This window comes from Chelmon rostratus, chromosome 10 (assembly GCF_017976325.1).
Source record: "Chelmon rostratus isolate fCheRos1 chromosome 10, fCheRos1.pri, whole genome shotgun sequence".
Taxonomy (NCBI): Eukaryota; Metazoa; Chordata; class Actinopteri; order Chaetodontiformes; family Chaetodontidae; genus Chelmon; species Chelmon rostratus.
The window spans coordinates 16,281,753-16,300,594 of NC_055667.1; the positions used below are offsets into that span (position 1 = coordinate 16,281,753).

Here is an 18,842-nt window from a genome sequence, read left to right on the forward strand (position 1 = left end):
GTTGGTGTCTGTCAGGGCTGAGGGAATGTTAACTTGTTTTCTGTTGTGCTCCACTGATGTACGTGTCTCCACCCATGCAAGCTATGATGACTGATTGACTGATGACTGAAGATAAAGCAACCTCTACGCTGCTGCATCTTTAATGCATTCTCTGTTCTCTTACTTTGGCAACACCACCTCCATTGCTGTACAGCTTTTCCTTTGTGAAAGGGAAACATACTCACATTAACCAAGATTTATTTGCCAAAATCTCTTTCCTATGGTAAAGAACTCCATCCTCCCACCCATGTATGCAAATTTCTATTTTAATACGCTGGTTTATGTTGGAGTCTTAGAATATTGCACTCCTAACTGTAACAAACTGTATTGGTCAATGCCAATTGAACGCAAAATAGCTGCCACGCAAGGCAAGATCATATACTGTATATGTTACATGACTTCTGTAAGGCCACATCATACTGTATGTGTTACATGACTTCTAAGTAGGGTGACTCTGGATCAGTTACTTGTTAGCTATAGTATGTGCAGTGTTCAACCCTCACACTATACTACAACTGTGTGCCGATCAGTTATAAAGTTCAAGACTGTACTGCCCCATTCTGTTGTACAAATAAATGGATTGAACATCTTGGCGAGATTGTTATATTCCTCTCACACTGTGACACACAAATCCTTGCATGGCCTGTTAATTTAGATTTTGCTGAATACTGTTTTAATAGAGAAACTTCAACACACTGTGAACTCTAAGGCATGGGCAATTTATTTGAAATAGTACTAGATGTTGCAGGTGTTCATGATATGCATATTTACTAGAGACAGCTGAGGGACATTGCCTCTCACAGATAAGTGATGTGTAACTACAGGTTTTTAATTAATTAGGTAAAATAATGACTTTCAATCAGTTCTTTGTTTCAAAGCCAGAAAACACAGAAAGCATGGTAAACATTAACTGCTCATAGTGTAGAGCAGCATTAGGATTAGACACGACACTAAGTCAATTATTGGACAGATATAGAAACAGTTACAGCAGCAAGATACAAACCTGTACTCCCCATTATGTTCACTGTTGGAGTAAAAGGGTTTTCATACATGCATGATGCATACTCCTTGGTTTGGGTGGAGCAGAAATTAGCACTCCCTGAACAAAACATTTGAAATTGAAGACATTAGGTATCTTACAGTAATGTAATACAAAGTGTGCCGACCCTTTTCAAGATAAGATTCAGTGTAGTCGTGACTTGTGTAATAGAAAAAAACAAAACCAAAAACAGCACATGCATGTGATATTCTTCATTCATAGAGAATCAACAGATTTCTTCAAACTAGTCAACTACTTGTACAGTTGTATATTGTTTTCATGGACAATCACAGGAACTGCATAAGAATTCATTGGAAAAACCTTTAAAATCTACCCACTAGTTTCTTGTGAAATGGTGATAGCTATACATTTGCTATACTCTACATCCATATGTTTTTTGCCCTTCTACTTGCTATACAGTTTTGCCTCTAACTAAAGTTGTCTTTGTTTATTCTAACAGGACTGGCAATTTGAGCATTAAGGGAAATGAACAGGAGTGTTGTGGTATAAAATCTCATTAACATTTTCTTCTTTAGCTTGGTTTCTCTATATATAGGGTTTCTAAACACCCTTAATACAGGGTTGAAGTGGAAAATAACATAAATATTTTCATTCTAACTTTCATTCTAACTTCAAACTTACAAAAATTTGATATAAAGGAAAAAACACAGGAACGTTAATAGAAACATTAATTCAAATAAAGAAAATCCATAATATACTATATTTTATTTCAAATAGCTCTTCTCCGATTGTTTCTCAGGTTGTCGTATAGAGGTAGGGCTGCGACAAACTCCTGGATTCATCTGTTTGAACCAGCCCAGCTTTGTAGTGTCGATGCTATTCATTATGTGTGCGCCATGAAGTGGGTATAAGGGCTGGCAGAGATGAATGTTACAGTAACTATGAACTTAGGCCTGACTCGTTTAGTTAGCTACTAGAAGATAAAACCAGGTCTGGCTCCTTGGCCCCCTCCTGCCCACTGTTACTGTGTCCACAGTTCCCTGTCAGCTCTGGGAACAGGCTGGTCCGAGCAGAGTGACTCGGGGAGCCCGGAGTCGGACTCATGCCGGGCTTCTTGGGAGGGATCGGAGGCGGGTGGATCCTGTCTGAGCGAGGAGTGAGGGGGGAGCGGATGCCTGGAGAAAGAGGCCCTGAGGAAGGTGACCTCCCCCCGGGAGGAGACGCTGCTACATTGCGGTAGTCTGTACCAAATGGAGAGCTGCTGATTGGTGCCAGCTTGACGCCAGCCTGCTGGCTGGTGAAGCGGGACAGCACCTGAGTGACAGTGTTGCGGGCCAGCTGCTTAGCTGTGCTGTGCTCTGGTGGGGGAGGCATGGAGGAGGTGGTGGGGGAGAGGTCTCTCGGAGAGAGCGGGCCGTTTTGCTGCTGCTCCAGCTCAGCCTGGCTCTGGAACTTGTGCCTGGCGGCCTGGAATCGCTGGTTGACTCCAGCCTGGTAGGAGGACTGATGGAAGCCTGGGCTGCCCAGGCGCTTGGCAAGGACCGGGGAGGAAATAGGGGAAGAGGAGAGGGAAGAGGAGGCTGTGCTGGAGGGAGAGTGAGGATGAGGGTGAGGGTGAAGAGGAGAATGTAAAAGCACTCCTCCCCCATTCTCTACCACCCCTCCATTTTCTGCTCCTCTCCCTTCCTGCGTCGGCTCTGTCTCTTTATGAGCGTGACAGCCATTGACCTTTGACAGTGAGGCAGATTTAGGAGCGACAGGAGTGATTTTTCCATCCGGCTCGGTCTGAACGGAGGTGGACACCACCATCATCTTGGAGGCTGACTGTTTCACCTCTGTCACGGCCTCCTTTACCTCTTCTTTACATCCTCCAGTTTCAGCCAACCTCTTCCTCAGCTCCTCCAGCTGCCTCTCGAGCTCCCTGCTCCTCTCCTCCTCTTTGCTGATCCTGGCTTTCATCTGCTGCCGCTCTGCGTCAAACTCGGCCAGCTGCCTCTCACGCCCGGCCTCTAGCTGTGCCGCTCTGCTCTTCTCGTCTTCAAGAAGCCCCCGGAGCTTCTCCAGGGCGCTGGTCTCCTCTTGGAGCAAGGTGCTAAGGTGGGACACCTTCTGAGCCTCCTCCTGAGCCAGGCTGCTGGCTTTCTGGAGCTCCAGAGTCAGAGATGAGGAGAGCTGCTGCTGCTGGGACAGTGACTCCTCCACCTGGCTCACTGCCTGAGCTTGTTCCTTCTCTAACCTCCACACTGTTGCACGCTCCACCTCCAACTGGAATGACAGGGGGAGAGATAGTCAGTGGAAGGTAGATTTTCCATATTTGACCACCAGGAGGCAAAAGAACACTGCTTTGTTACATTAAACCCAACACAGGATGAGAAACTTTACAGTTGTTTTTAAAAAAAAATACAGTTGTACAGCATAAAACATTTGGATATGTATTTTTCAGCAAACTCATTACAACTGTATACTATAACTGTTCAAATTGACCTTATTTCTACCTATTATAGGTAAAAGACAGTGTTTTACATTTTTTACATTATTTGCCAATAACATCCATGATACTGACTCTAGTGACTCCATCATTTCATTAAAATGGCTCAGTTGAAACAGATCAAGTGGTATAAAATATCTGTAATTTGTTTTATCAGACACAAAGCTTATGAAAATGGGGATAATACAAAGCATTGAGTTTCGAAAATTGCTGACATCCTTTGTAGGAAGTCAGTATCAGTTTCCCTCCCAGCTCTCTGGCTCGTCCACACAGTGTCTAATCAACTACATTTAAATGAGGTCCACTTGAATCATACAGAGTTAGGAAAAGGGATGAAGGACAGTTTGTGTTGTTTCAGAGTCAGAGGAGACAGCGAGAGGGAAGCCGTTGGCCATGTGTTGTTAAGGAATTACCTGTTTGCAGGGCATGTTTATGGAAAGTTCAGTTTGCCGTGAGGTCATAGGAGGGTGACTGCGCTGCTTAAAAGCTTTGATGAGTAATGGAGGGAAATGGGAGGTGATGAAATAGAATCTAGTGTATAAGATTAGTGGACAAAAAAAAACAGCACAGGCAGGAAAGCCCAAGGAAGACTGGGAGACTCTCAGGAACCAGTTCTTACATAAGGCCCTTGGGCGAAGTTTGTATAGTGGTTGATTGTGTGCTCACAGTGTGTGTGCGTGAGCTGACCTTGCATCAGACATGGACATCCATTATCTCAGGTTTCCTGGGGCCATAAAGCCCCATGGCTGTTGGACAACTAAACAATGGCCTCTTCCTCCTCTGTTTCCTATGGAACAGGCCTGTGCCTGTGCGTACGGTGCCTGTGTGTGTCTGCACTTTAACAGGGCAAGCCCTCTCCACCCTACTGAGTTACACAATGGGATCCACTGCCGCCTCCCTGCTCAGTCGCTGGGTTTTAAATCACCTCCACCACTATGAAGAAGGACACTGTGCAGACAGGCAGAGGAGAGGGGAAGGGGAGCAGAAAAAATCTCTTCCACCAGATGTGCTCGTCTATCAGCGAGACAGAACTATGAGCACCAGTTTCGCTGAGGCCTTGCCATTTTTACTGAGCACGCACGGCACAAAAGCACGTACACTTTACATCTTTTACTGCACGTCAGTCATACCTGTTGCAGCAGTTTGTCTCTTTCTGTCTGCAGCATGAAGGCGAAATCATCACTGTGCGCGGAGTCCTGGGCATGCCGTCGTTTCTCCTCCTCCAGATCAGCTATCATCTATCAAACACACAGCCTGATGAAATTCTGTGACAGGACACTTGTCCCCTGAGTAATCGGACGACGTTGCAGAACCTCCCCTTCATTACAAGGTTTAGTCAGTTTCATCAAGTTACACTTCACTCATACACAGTCTATAGCTTTGTGTGTGTGTGTTTATGACTCCAATGAACTCTCAGGCTCCATAGTGCCCCTAAGTGGGGCAGCGGTCTGTCTCCCTCTGCTAAGCCAAGTCTGCAGGAGAAACACGCAGACCAATAGATACATGCATACATTTGCATGCACAACAAGCCTGTTGTACAAGTGTGTGCCCAGTCTGACACTGGCTGAGTACTCTGGTAGTCTGCAGAATCGTCACTAAATGCAAATCTGAGATGAGTGAGCCGGAGAGCTCACTCAATGTGTGAAAGCGTGCGTTGCCTCTTACCCTCCTGTGTCGGCTCTCAGCAGCAGCCAACTGTCCCATCATCCTCTCCTGCATCCTCTTGCAGTGCGCCATGACCAGTTTAAGCACAGCCAGAGGGTTTGGGCCCACCGCCCGGCCGTGCAGGTGCGCATCAGGCTGGGTGAGCGTGTTTTGGCGCTCCTCGGACTCGCTGTCCCGCTGCAGGGCCAGGAACGGATCGCTGAGGTCGTACTGGCCGTAACGCTCCTGGACGAAAGCATCTCTGTGCTGCGCCTGATAGATGCACACAAACACATAGCACACATGTAATTGTGTTGTTCAGCCGTTCCATAGTGCATACACATGACTAGCTCAGCAGGCCAGCTAGTGCTAATGAGACAGCAGGTGATGTATGAACATCCGTGTGCATGTTCAGTCCTGACTGAGCAGAAAAAATGAGCAGTGTGTTTGTGTATGTCAGTATGTGAGATTCGATAGGACGAGGTCTTCCACACTGCAGCACAGGAAAAAATGTGTTAAGAAGATTACACGAGGCTCAACTGCCAGTGCCAAGAAAAACACAAGTAACTGATTACAAACATACTGTATGGCAGTACACACACACACTTGAGCACATCATGCGCAAGAGAACTTTTAGACACTGAGCATGCGTATTCCACCCCCCATCGATCATAGGCCCGGAAGTGAGTGTGTGTCTGCGTGTGTGTGTACGCAGGAAATCTGTGCGGAGTGATGTTGTTGTCAGCGTGAGCACAAGCAGATGGTCTTTCGCCTCAACCCAAACACAAAGAGGTGAGGCACGGCTGTCCAACCCCCAACAGGGGGCAGATGTTAACTCCTCCCCAGGGAGGCAAGGGTAAAGGGCCGGGGCCATGAAATCACACACACACACACACACACACACACAGAAAAACATGAAAACATTAGATGGTACCTAAACCAAAAATAAAATGAAAAAAAGTGATAGCACACTTGTTTAGAGGTAAAAATGATTTCCTAAGGGACAAACATTGTAGTTAACTAAACTAACCTCATTTACCATCAACTATTTAGTTGCTTGAGAGAAACAGGCTGGAATGACAAGAAATGGAGTGAAACGTGATAGGGCCTTGTTGACCTCGCTCCGGGTCACCCTGGGGGTCTCATTAGCTGCATACAGTGGGTAGGTTTGAGTTCTGCAGGCATGCAGGGTCAGCTGGCAGTGCTAGTGATGTAAGCACATGCCAGAGGGTTCGCTCCACGTGCCTTCGGGACACCCGTCGCTGTCTCCTCAGGCAGTCCTCATCAGACACCCCGCTCCTCTGGCCCCCTTCGTCCCCCTGCCCAAACATGCATGGCACTGCATTCCACTGCCTGCTCATCATCATTTCTCAGAAAACGCCTCTCTCTACTTCCGCCTCTCTGTCAGCCTCTTTTTCTCACATGCTCTCAGACTGTGGCAACACAAACACACACACACACACACCCTGAGGGCATCAGTAAGGAGGCAGTATTTGAGGCTCTTTCTCTGGCTGAACAAAGAATGTGACCCTCAGTGAAGAGATTACAGGACTCCAACAAAGACACTGTCTCAATGCCTTCAGTCTCATGCATTGTCTCCATGGCTGACCCAGTAGGCTTCAGTGTGTGAGAGTGGGTCCTAGTGTGTGTGTGTGTACTATGTCTGTGTCTCTTTTTTCCCTTTTTACGTGAATATAAATGTGTATGTGTGTGTAAGGCGTTGTATCTATGTTTACCTGTGGCTGTAGACATGTGTTTTGACGCTGGGCTAAAGCCGTAAAGCTTCGTCGTCAAATAGGAGACCAAACTGCAGCTTCCTGAGTTAAATAGCTGTTTAAACAGGACATCCAGACCGTGTGTGTATGTGTGTGTGTGTGTGTGTGTGTGTGTGTGTGTGTGTGTGTGTGTGTGTGTGTGTTTGTGCGTGTGTAACAGTCCTGGTCTAGGGTCCAGCCTCACATGGTTTTCTCTGGATACTTCTTATCATAATGACAGAGTGTGCTTTCCTTTATGAGAGGGCACAACAAGCAAACCCTCTCTGCTGCAAAGCTCTCATTTCTGCCCAACTACTGATGACAAATGTCTCTACAACTAAGTCATGGGAAGGGCTATGTTGCATGCTATTAATATCCTTTTTGAATTTGCATCAAGTATGTTAGAATTCCTCTACAGTTTCATGCAGCGTTGTGGCGGGTGTGCCTCAGCTTGTTTGGGTATTGCCTTATTCAACAGCCTGTATCCTCTAATACATCCCCGCAGCTGTAATGAGGTGTGAAAGACAATCTGATGCTTTTCACCTGGGAAAAGTCTCCGTCAGTCAGTTATCTACAGCCTCAGGGCACAATCGTGTGCTTGTGTGAGCTGAAAAGAGGCAGGGAGTCCTGTTTCCTTAGCGAGCCTCTGTAATGACTGTCGCACAATGAAGTCAGCAGCTAGAGTGGACAAAATTACAGCTCTGAATGGTGCTGGGTGCATATCTCCTCTTACAGAATGTATGGTTTAGCCCTTAATGTGACTCCTAAATAACGCTGTCGGTGGACATAATTGCTATCAAAATGAGGATGAATGCGTTTGCGTCTATGAGCGTGCAGCTGCCATGTGCATGCCTGAGTGTGTGCGCACCAAGCTGCATAAAGTTCTTAGCATAACCGGCTGTCTCCAGAGTAACATCTCAAATACAGACGCTTTGCAGTGGGGGTTATGGGAAAAGGATGCATTCCTGGATTAGTCCGCTCTTCAGACGAACAGTTAGACAAAAGGACAGCAGGACCAGACCTGTCAGATATGAAAAGCTACTTTGGAATTTAAGGAGTCCCGTGCAAGCATCTTGGCAACAATAGGACAGAGGACAATGCATCGGGATGCTCCAATCTTTTACTTTTGTTAAACAGCAAAATAAACAGGTGCATGACGGTGTCTTTGAATTCTGTTATTTTAAACCAAAAAAAAAAAAAAAGTTGTTTATTTAAAGAGATGCTTGCGAAGGACTATGTCAGATCATTGTCTAAGAGCAGAAAAAGGACTGCAGGTCAGCTGCAGACCCTCCAGTGTTGGCTCCTGTTCAGATTTATGTCTCTGGTGTCAGTGTTTTCTTGGATGAGGAAGCAAGACTTTGGTAGTGCAGTTTATCTCCCAGGGAGTGGGCAACCACACTGCTCTACTTAGTGGAGAGGGAAATATAGTCAATGAATCACTTGTCGGCCATGCTGAACAACAGGCCTTGGCAGGTGAGAGGTATCAATCCACTGGCAGTCACATCTGATTGAACAGAGCTGGGGAGGCTGCAGACTCACACCGACACAAGGCCTATTTTGTTGTGTGCTGGTCATTAGAGCATTAGTAACTTACAGAACTGGCTGCTGGGGAACTTTTAGCGAAACGGTATCCATGGTTACAAACAAAATAAAAGCTCCAGCTTGCGGCGTGTTACCTGTCAGCCACGTGGATGTACTAAGACAAGCGCTAAACATCAGCCATATGTGAACTGTGTGCAATGAAGTCTCTCCCTAAGGAACCAGTAGAGAATGACCATAAGGAATAATCACATATCACATATACCAGCCCTGCATTAGTTTGGCTGAACACTAGAAATGGAGATTGGTGTGATAGCCTGTTGGTGGAGACTAACGACTAGCCAACTGGGAAGTGAGGACAACACAATCATTAGCTGGACAACACCTTGACAGGATAAGAGTATGTAGCACTGTACTGGGAGAACCCAAATTTCAAATGTACCTACTTAAAGTTGCAATAATTGATTTTTGGCAACTTGTAGAGGAACTGTAAGACAAGCTAAAAAGCATACAAAAAGCATACAGCTGGTTTCTCAGAGCTTGTTCCTTGCAAAAATAACAGGTAAATCATTACTGATTTGCTCATGTTCTGTATCATTTATGTCATTGCATCTTTTGCTCAAAGAGAAGTAAATACTTTTTGTGCAGGGCAAGCCACGTCAGTAAAATGTGCATTTTTCACACTTAATGTGCATCAGCCAAGATGTGAATTTGTAGCAATGCATCCTAAACTATTAGTACATTTACTTCAGTCACTTAAACTTACAATGATTGTGTAGCTTGTCCAGATGATGCAGAAAGCAGCATTCAAGCCCCTGGAGAAGTGTTTCCAGCTTCAAACACTATATTGGCTGTCTGGAAAACTGGTGAGGGATCATGCCATTGTTGCAAGGTAATATAAAGGTAGCGCAGTGATTTTCTCAACGTTGTGTAATGATTTTGGTCACTTGGGGTCAGGATGGAAAAATGGACTTGTAACATAATTCACTGGTAGAGGGTACATGACCCAGCGGCATGCTTTTGTGCTCCAAAAAGAGAGAAAATAAAAGAGAGGAAGAGGGAGAGAGAGAGAGATGAGATTTTAAGTGGTTGCTTTTTGAAGCGTAAGCGAAGGTGTGCTTAAGGCTTAAGCTGTATCCTCCACACCTCCCACCCACATATTAACCACAGATGGCACTAAGATAACTTGGAAGACGGCAAACAAAACCTCACTTTACTTTATGGGCCGTGCAATGAGACAACTTCCAAGTAATGTTTAACGGCAAGAGATGCTGCCATCAGTGGTTAGTGATGAAACATGACGGCAGGTGCTCTCGCACTTTGGTCAGGCAGTGCTTTGGAGAAGTATAGCATATCATTATAAGGAACAAGGAAGTAATATGGGTTTTCTTGAAGGTGAGTCGAAAATGAAACAGCAATAATTAACTGATGATGACACAAGTGCAAACTTCATTGAGGAAGCAGTGATTTTTCTTATCTCAGTCTTGGCTTGGCCTGACCTTCTTTATCGCTATTTTCTTCTTCGTTGCAGGCAAATACTCTCCAGGTCAGTGCAAATAGCAGCAAAGGGTGGAGTTCATTACCATGACAGATATGGCACTTTATGTAAGAGAGGCGGCCATAAAAAGGCATCCTAAGGAAATCTATGGCGCTCACATGGACCAGCCATTGCTGAACTGTGTGTGTGAAGTGTAGGTTTGTGTTTGCGGGCTCTCATTTTCAACAACAAAAGCGAGCGAGCACCTGAAAATGCTCAGATGACATCAAAGTACCTGATGTTGCCTTGATGTCATCTGAGGATATTCAGGTCAGGGAGCTTCGCTCTGGCAGGCCTCAGGCTCAGGCTGTTGATAGGTCAGCACTTCACTGACAGCGCAGACCAGTGTGCATTACAGTGTTATATTGGGTACTGCTTTGCTGTTAGGTTTCTGCTCCTTCTATAACCCTTCTTTCCCCTCACCAATCTTGACAACACGTCCAAACTGGGCAGGGATTCTCGTGGAGTAGCAGAATCTACAATCTTATCTGAGCAGCACACTCGGGTCAGGCAGGCCGGCATTGTTTCACGGAGTCAGGGAAAAAAAAAGTCAGTCCGCAAAAATAGACAAAGCATTTTAGGATTACAGGATATGACATCATGTGAAAAACAAAACAGGCCCTGCTGAGCATGACTGCGACATTTTAACCACAGAAACCTGGTGGGCCCCGGCTAAGCAAAAACAGCTCAAACCTAATGTCCAACAGCAATATCTGTTTCACAGACCACAAGGCCTTTAACAGGAAGGTGAAGCAGGCCTTCGGCGCAGACCTGAGACAATATCACGCAGTTTGTTTAAATGCTCTGTTTCCCACAGAGTTCACTTGTTTACTCAAGTGTCTTGAAAGTAGCAAAGAGAATGAAAAGGATGTAGTGTGTTTAGAGCTGGCTCACTGAGTATTTAAGGAGGTGTAGAAGTCAAGGCTCTCACCCACTGTAGGTCTGTTTGCATGTATTTATCTGGCGTTCCTTTGAGCTACCGAGAGCTTGGAACTGGATTTATGCCATTTATTGCTTGACACAGTGAAGACAGTAATAGCATTAGCACCCGTATAGACACAGACAATCAAAAAATATGCCACTCCTGAGGAATGCAGGACCAGTTTCTGGTGTCGTGTTCTCAGGAATGTTCCCTCTAGTAAAACTGTTTATCTGTGTCCTTAGTGATGTGAGCTGAAAACAGTACAGTCAAGAATCTGTAGAGACAAGTCTCAGAGGTGAAGCCATCTTATGAGAAAACTAAGCAAACACTGATACAGCTCTCAGGGCCTCCGGTGAAGGAAGGGTTAAATAGTGCCTGAAGGCGGTTGTCCAGAGCAATCTAAAGGCATCCCAAGTACTCGCTGCTGAGAGGAGGAAATATTTGAAGTTGGAAAAGAGTGGCGAGGATTTGAGAGCCTCTCTGCCTTTTTCGCAACCGTCCAAACATGCAAGTAAACAGTATTGACGCACAGTGAGTTCGATTTACGTGGCGCGATAGCTGACAACACGGAGAAGAGAGCTCTAGTTGGAGAGGGACAACGTTTGTGGCGTACCGAGATCCAGGGAGAAATCACAGTGGGGAAATTAAAGACCAGCTAAGACAGAGAAGGACAGACGCAGAGCTCACACTAGACACATTCGCCTGCTATCAACCCCTAACACTCGCCTCTGCAGCCACATGTCATACACACAATGTGTCCTCACATTAACCAGTCAGTAAAAATGGTGTCCAGGCCCCCAGCGGCAACAAGGGAAGTCAGTGATTTGAGCCTACAACTCTGTACATCCTCTCCACAATAAACACTGCAGCCTCTAACTGGCCCACCAGAGACCACCAGAGAGACAGAGCATGTGTGTGTGTGTGTGTGTGTGTGTGAGTGGGCAGGCAGGACATGGGTCATGGGCTAAGATGAAAGACCCCCCGTAATGTGGCTGTGTGTCAGGAAAAGAGAGGGAAGAAAGGAGGGAGAGGGGGAAAAATGGCTGCAGCTATAGCCAGAGATATGGAAAGAGGAAAGAGTACAGACGACGAGGCGTCTGCACCTTTATCCTCAGGGGATGACTCTGCATGCGCGCTGAGTTTAGGCTCAAACCCTGCATCTATCAGATCTGGACAGTTGCCATCTAAGATGCAACTGAGCTGGTGCGGTTAAAACGGCTTCCCCTCAGGCCCTGGATGGCACTGGAATTCTCTCATCACGGCAGCCCCACTTTCTCGCCAGATAAACTTCCCCATCAAGGCCAGCTTGTCAGACCGCGACAACCGTGGCTGCTACTTGTCTTCATCACAACTTCAATCACTACTTCAGACAATGAGTCAAGCATTCTGGGCCTAAGCAGCTTCATGGAGCAGCTGCTGTGGTCATGAGTGTGAAAAGCTGCCAGAGGCACAGAGGGAGCCAATCAGGCTAGACTCAAACACTGCGAAGCATTGTAGCCGGAGGAAAGCTACGCTCTTTCACTTGAATATAAGTGAATGAGCTGCGCAAAAACTGAGGATTTAAGGAAGGGAAGAATACTTTTCAAACATGAAGACGTCTGAAGTGCTGTTCGTAATGTGCACTTGGGATTCAGAAAAGATTGGTTGTCTGGGCTGTCCACATATTAAGCACAGTGGTGATGCACATTCATCTCTGACTGCCTTGACAGACCGCATCTTTGTCGTCTTTGTTTCATGTTCAAAACACAGTTGGAAGCAGCTGATTTGCCAGAGCCAAACGACTCTTAGAAGGATTTGAACTATGCACACTCGGCAAGATACCAAGCAGCCACCAAAGTCCTTCCTTTGGGCCGAGGGCAATTTTGGTTTCGGCTTAGCAGCAGCGGGAGTTTCCCCAGATTAAAACTAATGTGAGCACAAACGGTCACTAAACACACATTTCAGACACCGGGTATGAACTGAAGTCTGTTTGAACTGGGTGTAGACATAATGTGGACATATCCGGGTCTGAATAGTGCTTGAATTGAGTAAAAAAAAGGTGAAAATGAGAAACACAGATTTCGACCGGTCTGACCAGTTAGAATATCAGTGCTCTGGTGGAATGAATGGCCTGGGAAACCAGAATCCTGTGCCATTGTCTTTACTAGCTCTGTTTCCGTACTTTCCTGTTTACACATCCCCTCCCTGCTAGCTCACATTCTTTTTGGGGGTGTAATGCTGAAACAGGTTAATTTTAGTGTCTATGGATGCCTTCAGTCAAGGCACACAAAAGAGTGTTTTTGTTTAAGGGGTTGCTTGGATGGCTATTTTATTATTTTTCAGTTATTAGTATATATGCATGCTTGTACATGCGCACGTGGTGTCCTGCAATCTGCATTACGCATGAGTCCATAGGCGGATATGTGTGTTATCGGTGGCCAACTCACCCTGAGGGCATGTATGACCACATCCTGGGCCTCCAGCTCGCCCTCCAAGATACTGAGGAGAGTCAGCAGCTCTGCTCTGCTTAGAGCCTCCACATTCATCTTCTCATCCTGAGGAGACACAGACAGAGAGAGACTTAGAGAAAGAATATGCTTACTGGTTCTTTTTATGACAGAAGAGGAGCAAATGGACATAAAATGCTATCAGAATGATGGACCCAGTCAAGGAATAAAAATGCTTCTGGGTATTGTAAATGGATTTATGTGTAGCATAGCTCTTAATGGTGGCTTGTCTTGTCTGAGTGCATTTTTCAGTGAGTGGCACAGAGCTGATATGGGATGGGACTCAGGGTCCCATCTGTGGCCTCACTGGGTTGTGCTCAGGGTTATAAACAGGAAGTCATTAGCATATCTGCATGTTAAGTTGCCGAGGGACCCTGCGGAGGTTCGGAGTGCTCCAAGTACCAACAGACTGGGGCCAAGGGGATTGTTTGAAACATCTTCTGTGGCGCACACTTTTAAGAGCCGAGCCACCCCGCACTCCTTCCACCGTCTCCTGTGATTCATCAGCTAGATCCAGTCTAGTCATAGGGTCCAGACATGACACACTTCAACCCAGCTGACATCATCCTTAAAATTAAGACAAAGACAAAGCACAGCTGACTTCATCTTTCAGTGTCGGGGTGAAGCCGCTTTCAGGTTACTGTCAGTGCCTCGTAATACTGCGGCTGCTTCTCAGGAGTGTTGATCATGAGTAAATAAACTGACATCAGATGACTAAAGCTCAGGGCGGGATGTCTTAAGAGTTTACAGTAAGCAGTATACTTGCGGTTTAGCCTGTGGAGATACAGATGGGTGTCAAACTGAAGCAAAAAATCCAACATTACGTGTCTTAGTAAGGTGGTGGGCTGCCAGAACAACAAGGGAAGAACACCTTTCTTGCAAAAAGATTTTAGTGTTTTGATGAAGGTGATCGCTGTCCAGAATTTATAGGTGTTCAGTTGCGATGAGATCTGCTCTCTACAAAGGACGTAGCATAGGATTCTTATCATTTCCAGTCTCATCACACCATTCGGTGACCCCTCATTCCGTGTATGGAAGCATCTGCATTTATTCATGTTTTTCCTCTCATTCGTTCTGTTTTTTTTTTCCATGAATTCGTCACCCATGTGTATTCAGAGTGAAAGCAAGTGTCTTCTTGGCTTGAAACAAACCTCTCCTCTTCACCACCAGAGAAAGTTGAATCTCAAGTCGACTGTTTACTTTCTTGCAGCGGCGTCCAAATTCCTGTGCGCTCTGTGGCCTGCCGCACGTCCAAAGCCACAAAGTGTGAATCAGTAGTCGCCGACTTGACGTGTCTTTAACACACACACACACACGTGTTATGGTATATGAGTGTGTGTCGGAGCTGTAGCCTGTCAACGCAGGCCAAACTTGCTATGTGTCACATGATATTTGTATTCAGCTTCCATGGAAAAACATTCCAGCATTCCAGGGATGCCCACACCATGGGAATAATCACTTAAGAGTAAATCCCTGAATCCCACTCTGTGGCCCTCAAAGGTTTCAAGTGGCAGTGTTGCAGTTTGGCTTGGTGAGCTCTGATAGATGAACTTATAACCGACCGGTGCACACATCGGTGGCACATTCATGCAAATCAGCAAATTATGATCAAGTCAATACATAACACTAGTCAGTGGTGAGTGTCAAAAGTGGCTCTGTTACCCTGCCTCACACACAATTCACTGTTTTCTGCTCCTTTTTTCTTGCCCTCCCCCCTTTGTTTTCTCGGTACAGTAAATTCAATCAGGTGACAATAGTCTGGGTTAAACTTTACTCATGGTGGCTGAGGAACCAGGAAGGATCTGCGCTCAACGTGCAGGCCAGGCTGCTCAGCGCCTTTGCAGCAGTAAATGATGGCAGGGGAGCAGCAGAGGATCCACCTGCCGTCCTGGGCCTTTGTCTGACACAAGGGACTGTCACTGCTATCTGTGTTGGCAACATGCAGGTCAATCGCTCAGTGTCACACACATCACAAAATCACCAAATAAGCTATTATCTATAGAGATTGTCTGGAGTGATAATGGCAAAATCAATACTGCATCAATATTACTGAAGTACACACACCCATTAGCCTGAAAATGAACTCAACATGGGGACCAAAGCGATTTTTACTCTCATCTACTATCTGAATACTATTTTGGCGTTCATATTTAACAAAGTCCGAGCTTTTTTGCTGCAATGGTTGTAAAGTTTCACTTAACCAGAAATGGCAAAGCCCCACACAGTGCGAGCTAATATGAGACTGGGTCAGAGACCTGTCTGTGGACTTTTGCATTTTGCTTTCTCCCTAAAAAGCACGAACAAATTGGAGATAGAATTTCTGGAAGCCGGCGAATATTTCCACAAGGTTCCGTGTAAACATACCTTCATGCGCTCTGCTCTGGCCGCATTAATTGTTCTCCAAATCCCAAAATGAGGCTCCACAACAGCATGAATCAAAGCAGCCCACTGTCACAGGCGCTCTGGCTCCGAGGCGAGTAGGAACAACAGACGCTCAGTGACGAGGCCGCCAGCCAATCACAGGAGCGTAGTGCAGCAGTTTGACCAATGGCATGCGGGATTTTCGCTAGGGGGCGGGGACAAGGGCGTTCCCGGCTCTGTGGAATAAACCTCTTTGTTTCGGACGTCCAGTGTTGATTTCTGTCCTCTCTTACGTCCCAGCGTGAATCCTGTCAAGTGTTTATACATTTTTAATTAAGTGCATGTTCACGAGTTATGACAGGTGGTTTCTAAGTTTTAAGTACACTAGTGCACCCCAACTGTAAATTTTGCAATCTAGAAGCCACAGTAAAATAAAAAAATCAATTAAAAATGATTGCGAATCATGCTCCTGCGCAGACAATCCGTCAACTTACTTTGAAAGCTCAGGTTATTTTTCAAAATCCCCCTAAAACTGACGCCTCATGGGGAAGATGGCTTGCATCGTCTGACACGGTGTTTCAACTCCCCTTAATGGCCAAATGACAGTAGCACAACACTGTCTGTGAGCTCCTTGCTGTGCACCGTATCCTGTGGGTGTGTCAAACATGCCTTATAAGATTTCAGCATGTTTCCACAGTCAAGTGTATTCCAACTATTAATTCATCTAATTTTGCAGCTGTAGGATCAGGGAAATCAACCTGTACTGGCATGTTACTGAAGCAGGTTTTTCATGATACAGTCATAAATTAAGGTAGGATTTAGTGGAGCTGATTTTTGACCATTTGTGTGTGTGTAATGTTACACACCTGTCATGATTTCAAATGCTGAAGCAGCATGATGGGATTCAGCCCCTTGAAACATCATCCTATATTTTAAAAGCAGGCCAGTTATTCAGTGAAATAGAATAGAAAGAGGGCATTGAATGGTCTCATTCACAGTCCTATTGAAGAGTAGGAACAGCTGAGAAACCTGATAGACTGGATGTTTTGTTCAAGGATCTGATCCAAATTGCACAAAGTCATTGTGGCTGAAAGACTAAAATTTCCACAACAGTATTCTCACACTGAAGCCTGCATGTGTTTGTCAGCTGTGTACACACTAGGCGGCTGATAACATTGTCTGTAGAAAATATCAAATGTGCTGTAAATCCAGGACATGTGATGATGACAAATTTCAGTCAAAGTTCAGTCTCAAGTTCCCTGACTTCCTGTTGTATTTCGAAAGACACAAAGCACTGCAATTACTAGCACAACAATCTCAGCATTAGAGTTGGAGCTTACTGGCTCAAACAGGTTCTATGTGCAATATTACACTGCTGGTGGTTTGTTGCACATCATCATGCATCATGCTACTTCACTGGCTTTGTATTTTTCCAGTACAGCTGATGTAACATGATGGCACAAATGGCAACAATCTTAAGCTTACTGTTGGTGGAAGAAGTATTCAGATCCTTCATGAAAGTTCAAGTAGAAATGCATCCAAGTAAAAAAAAACAAAAACAAAAAACCCCACTCCATTGCAAGTAAAACTCCTGCATCCAAGAGTTATTCATTATATTATTTGAATTATTAGAAATTCATTTTATTTTTATTGCTGATGAATTCATGTTTAACTTAGCAGAATTTAAATGTTGTAGCTGTTTAAGGTGGGTCTAATTCTAATTTAATCTTTTTTGATGAGCAAAGTCACTACCAATTATAGCTGTCAAGTATTCATAGTGGAGTAAAAAATACAATATCTGCCTCTTAATGGAGTACAAGTATAAAGTGGCATAAAATGGAAAAACCTTAGATGACATGAGTAAACTAAGCACACTGAGTTACATTTTACTAAATAATACACAGCTATAATACAAAGCAAGACAAGCACCACAACAACCAAATTAAATGTGAGCATTTCTGTTAGATACACGAACAACACAGTCACAAACGAGACGCAACTTATCAGCAATGTCCTTGACACCATGAGTGAACTGTGTTGCACGAGTGTGTACTGACACGGAATAAATCAAAGATACAATGGCAGTTGAACGGCCGGGGAAAGGGAATGAGATCATGCCTGTTTATCGTTTCCTGAGCCCTACCCATCCAGGTGCACTTTGTGACAAGCCTTAAGCTGCACCCTCTCTACCTTGTGACGTGAGGAGCATAGAGCTCAGCCAACCAAAAGACATGAACAACATGGAAACGAGCCAAGTTGCATAACAACAGTGGAGCATTTTTATAGTCTCTACAATTCTAACCAAGGAAAAATAAAAGTAACTACAAGGGCACTCCCCCGAGGCCAATAGGCCACTCTGCTATGAAATGCAAATCTGCCAGCACAAACTTCATGGTCAATATTATTGCTTGTTATCGTGATGAAGAAAGTCCGAACATTTTTCTGGTGGAGTTCATTACACTTAATTCTCATTTGGATGTGACTAAGAGTAATTAGTAGCATGTTATGTGTGCATTTACCTTTCCATAGCCACACCTTAGTTTGAGAGAAAAGCATTAATTGTGGCAATGTTCCAATTGTACTGGAACGCCCATGACAGTACTGTCCCCAAGCGCTCCATAAAGACTGAATTTTGGATGAAGTTTGAGCAGCTACACAGCTAACACATGTGTCAGCTACCCCAGAGGGATACTTGTGATTGTGAATTGTGTTATGGCCTCATCCTATTTCTACAACTGCCTATGTTTTGTCACTATTCTTTTTTATTTTAATCTACTGGATTTTAAGACATATCACATTGTGCAACTCTGGCGTTGTTAACTAAAGTGAAAAATAATTTGGGTGTGCACCCAGATCCGCTCCAAAATTCAAAGGGTTCTTCCCCGGGCAGTGCTACACCCTTCCACCAAGTTTCAGGAAAATCAGGCCTGTAGTGTTTCCATAATCCAGCTGACAGACCAGATTGAAAACATAACCTCCAACAGTTGGCATGTGTGCACACAGTGGTAAGATACTCCAATTTAATCCTGTAGCATGTGCGGTGAGGCATTTAGTACAGAAATGATGCTTCCA

The 18,842-nt window shown here is 45.0% G+C and overlaps 1 protein-coding gene across 1 annotated transcript; it reads right to left on the bottom strand.

The window, feature by feature from the left end:
• Window positions 1-742: 742 nt before the first annotated feature.
• LOC121612812 (CTTNBP2 N-terminal-like protein) lies at window positions 743-16,358 on the bottom strand. Its single transcript, XM_041945932.1, has 6 exons — window positions 16,265-16,358; window positions 15,774-16,078; window positions 13,350-13,457; window positions 5,193-5,444; window positions 4,658-4,765; window positions 743-3,304 (listed from the first exon to the last, which is right to left on the bottom strand). Exons 2-6 carry the CDS (start codon window positions 15,777-15,779, stop codon window positions 2,006-2,008), a joined length of 1,773 nt encoding a protein of 590 aa, XP_041801866.1. The 5' UTR covers window positions 15,780-16,078; window positions 16,265-16,358; the 3' UTR covers window positions 743-2,005.
• Between the last annotated feature and the right edge of the window lie 2,484 nt (window positions 16,359-18,842).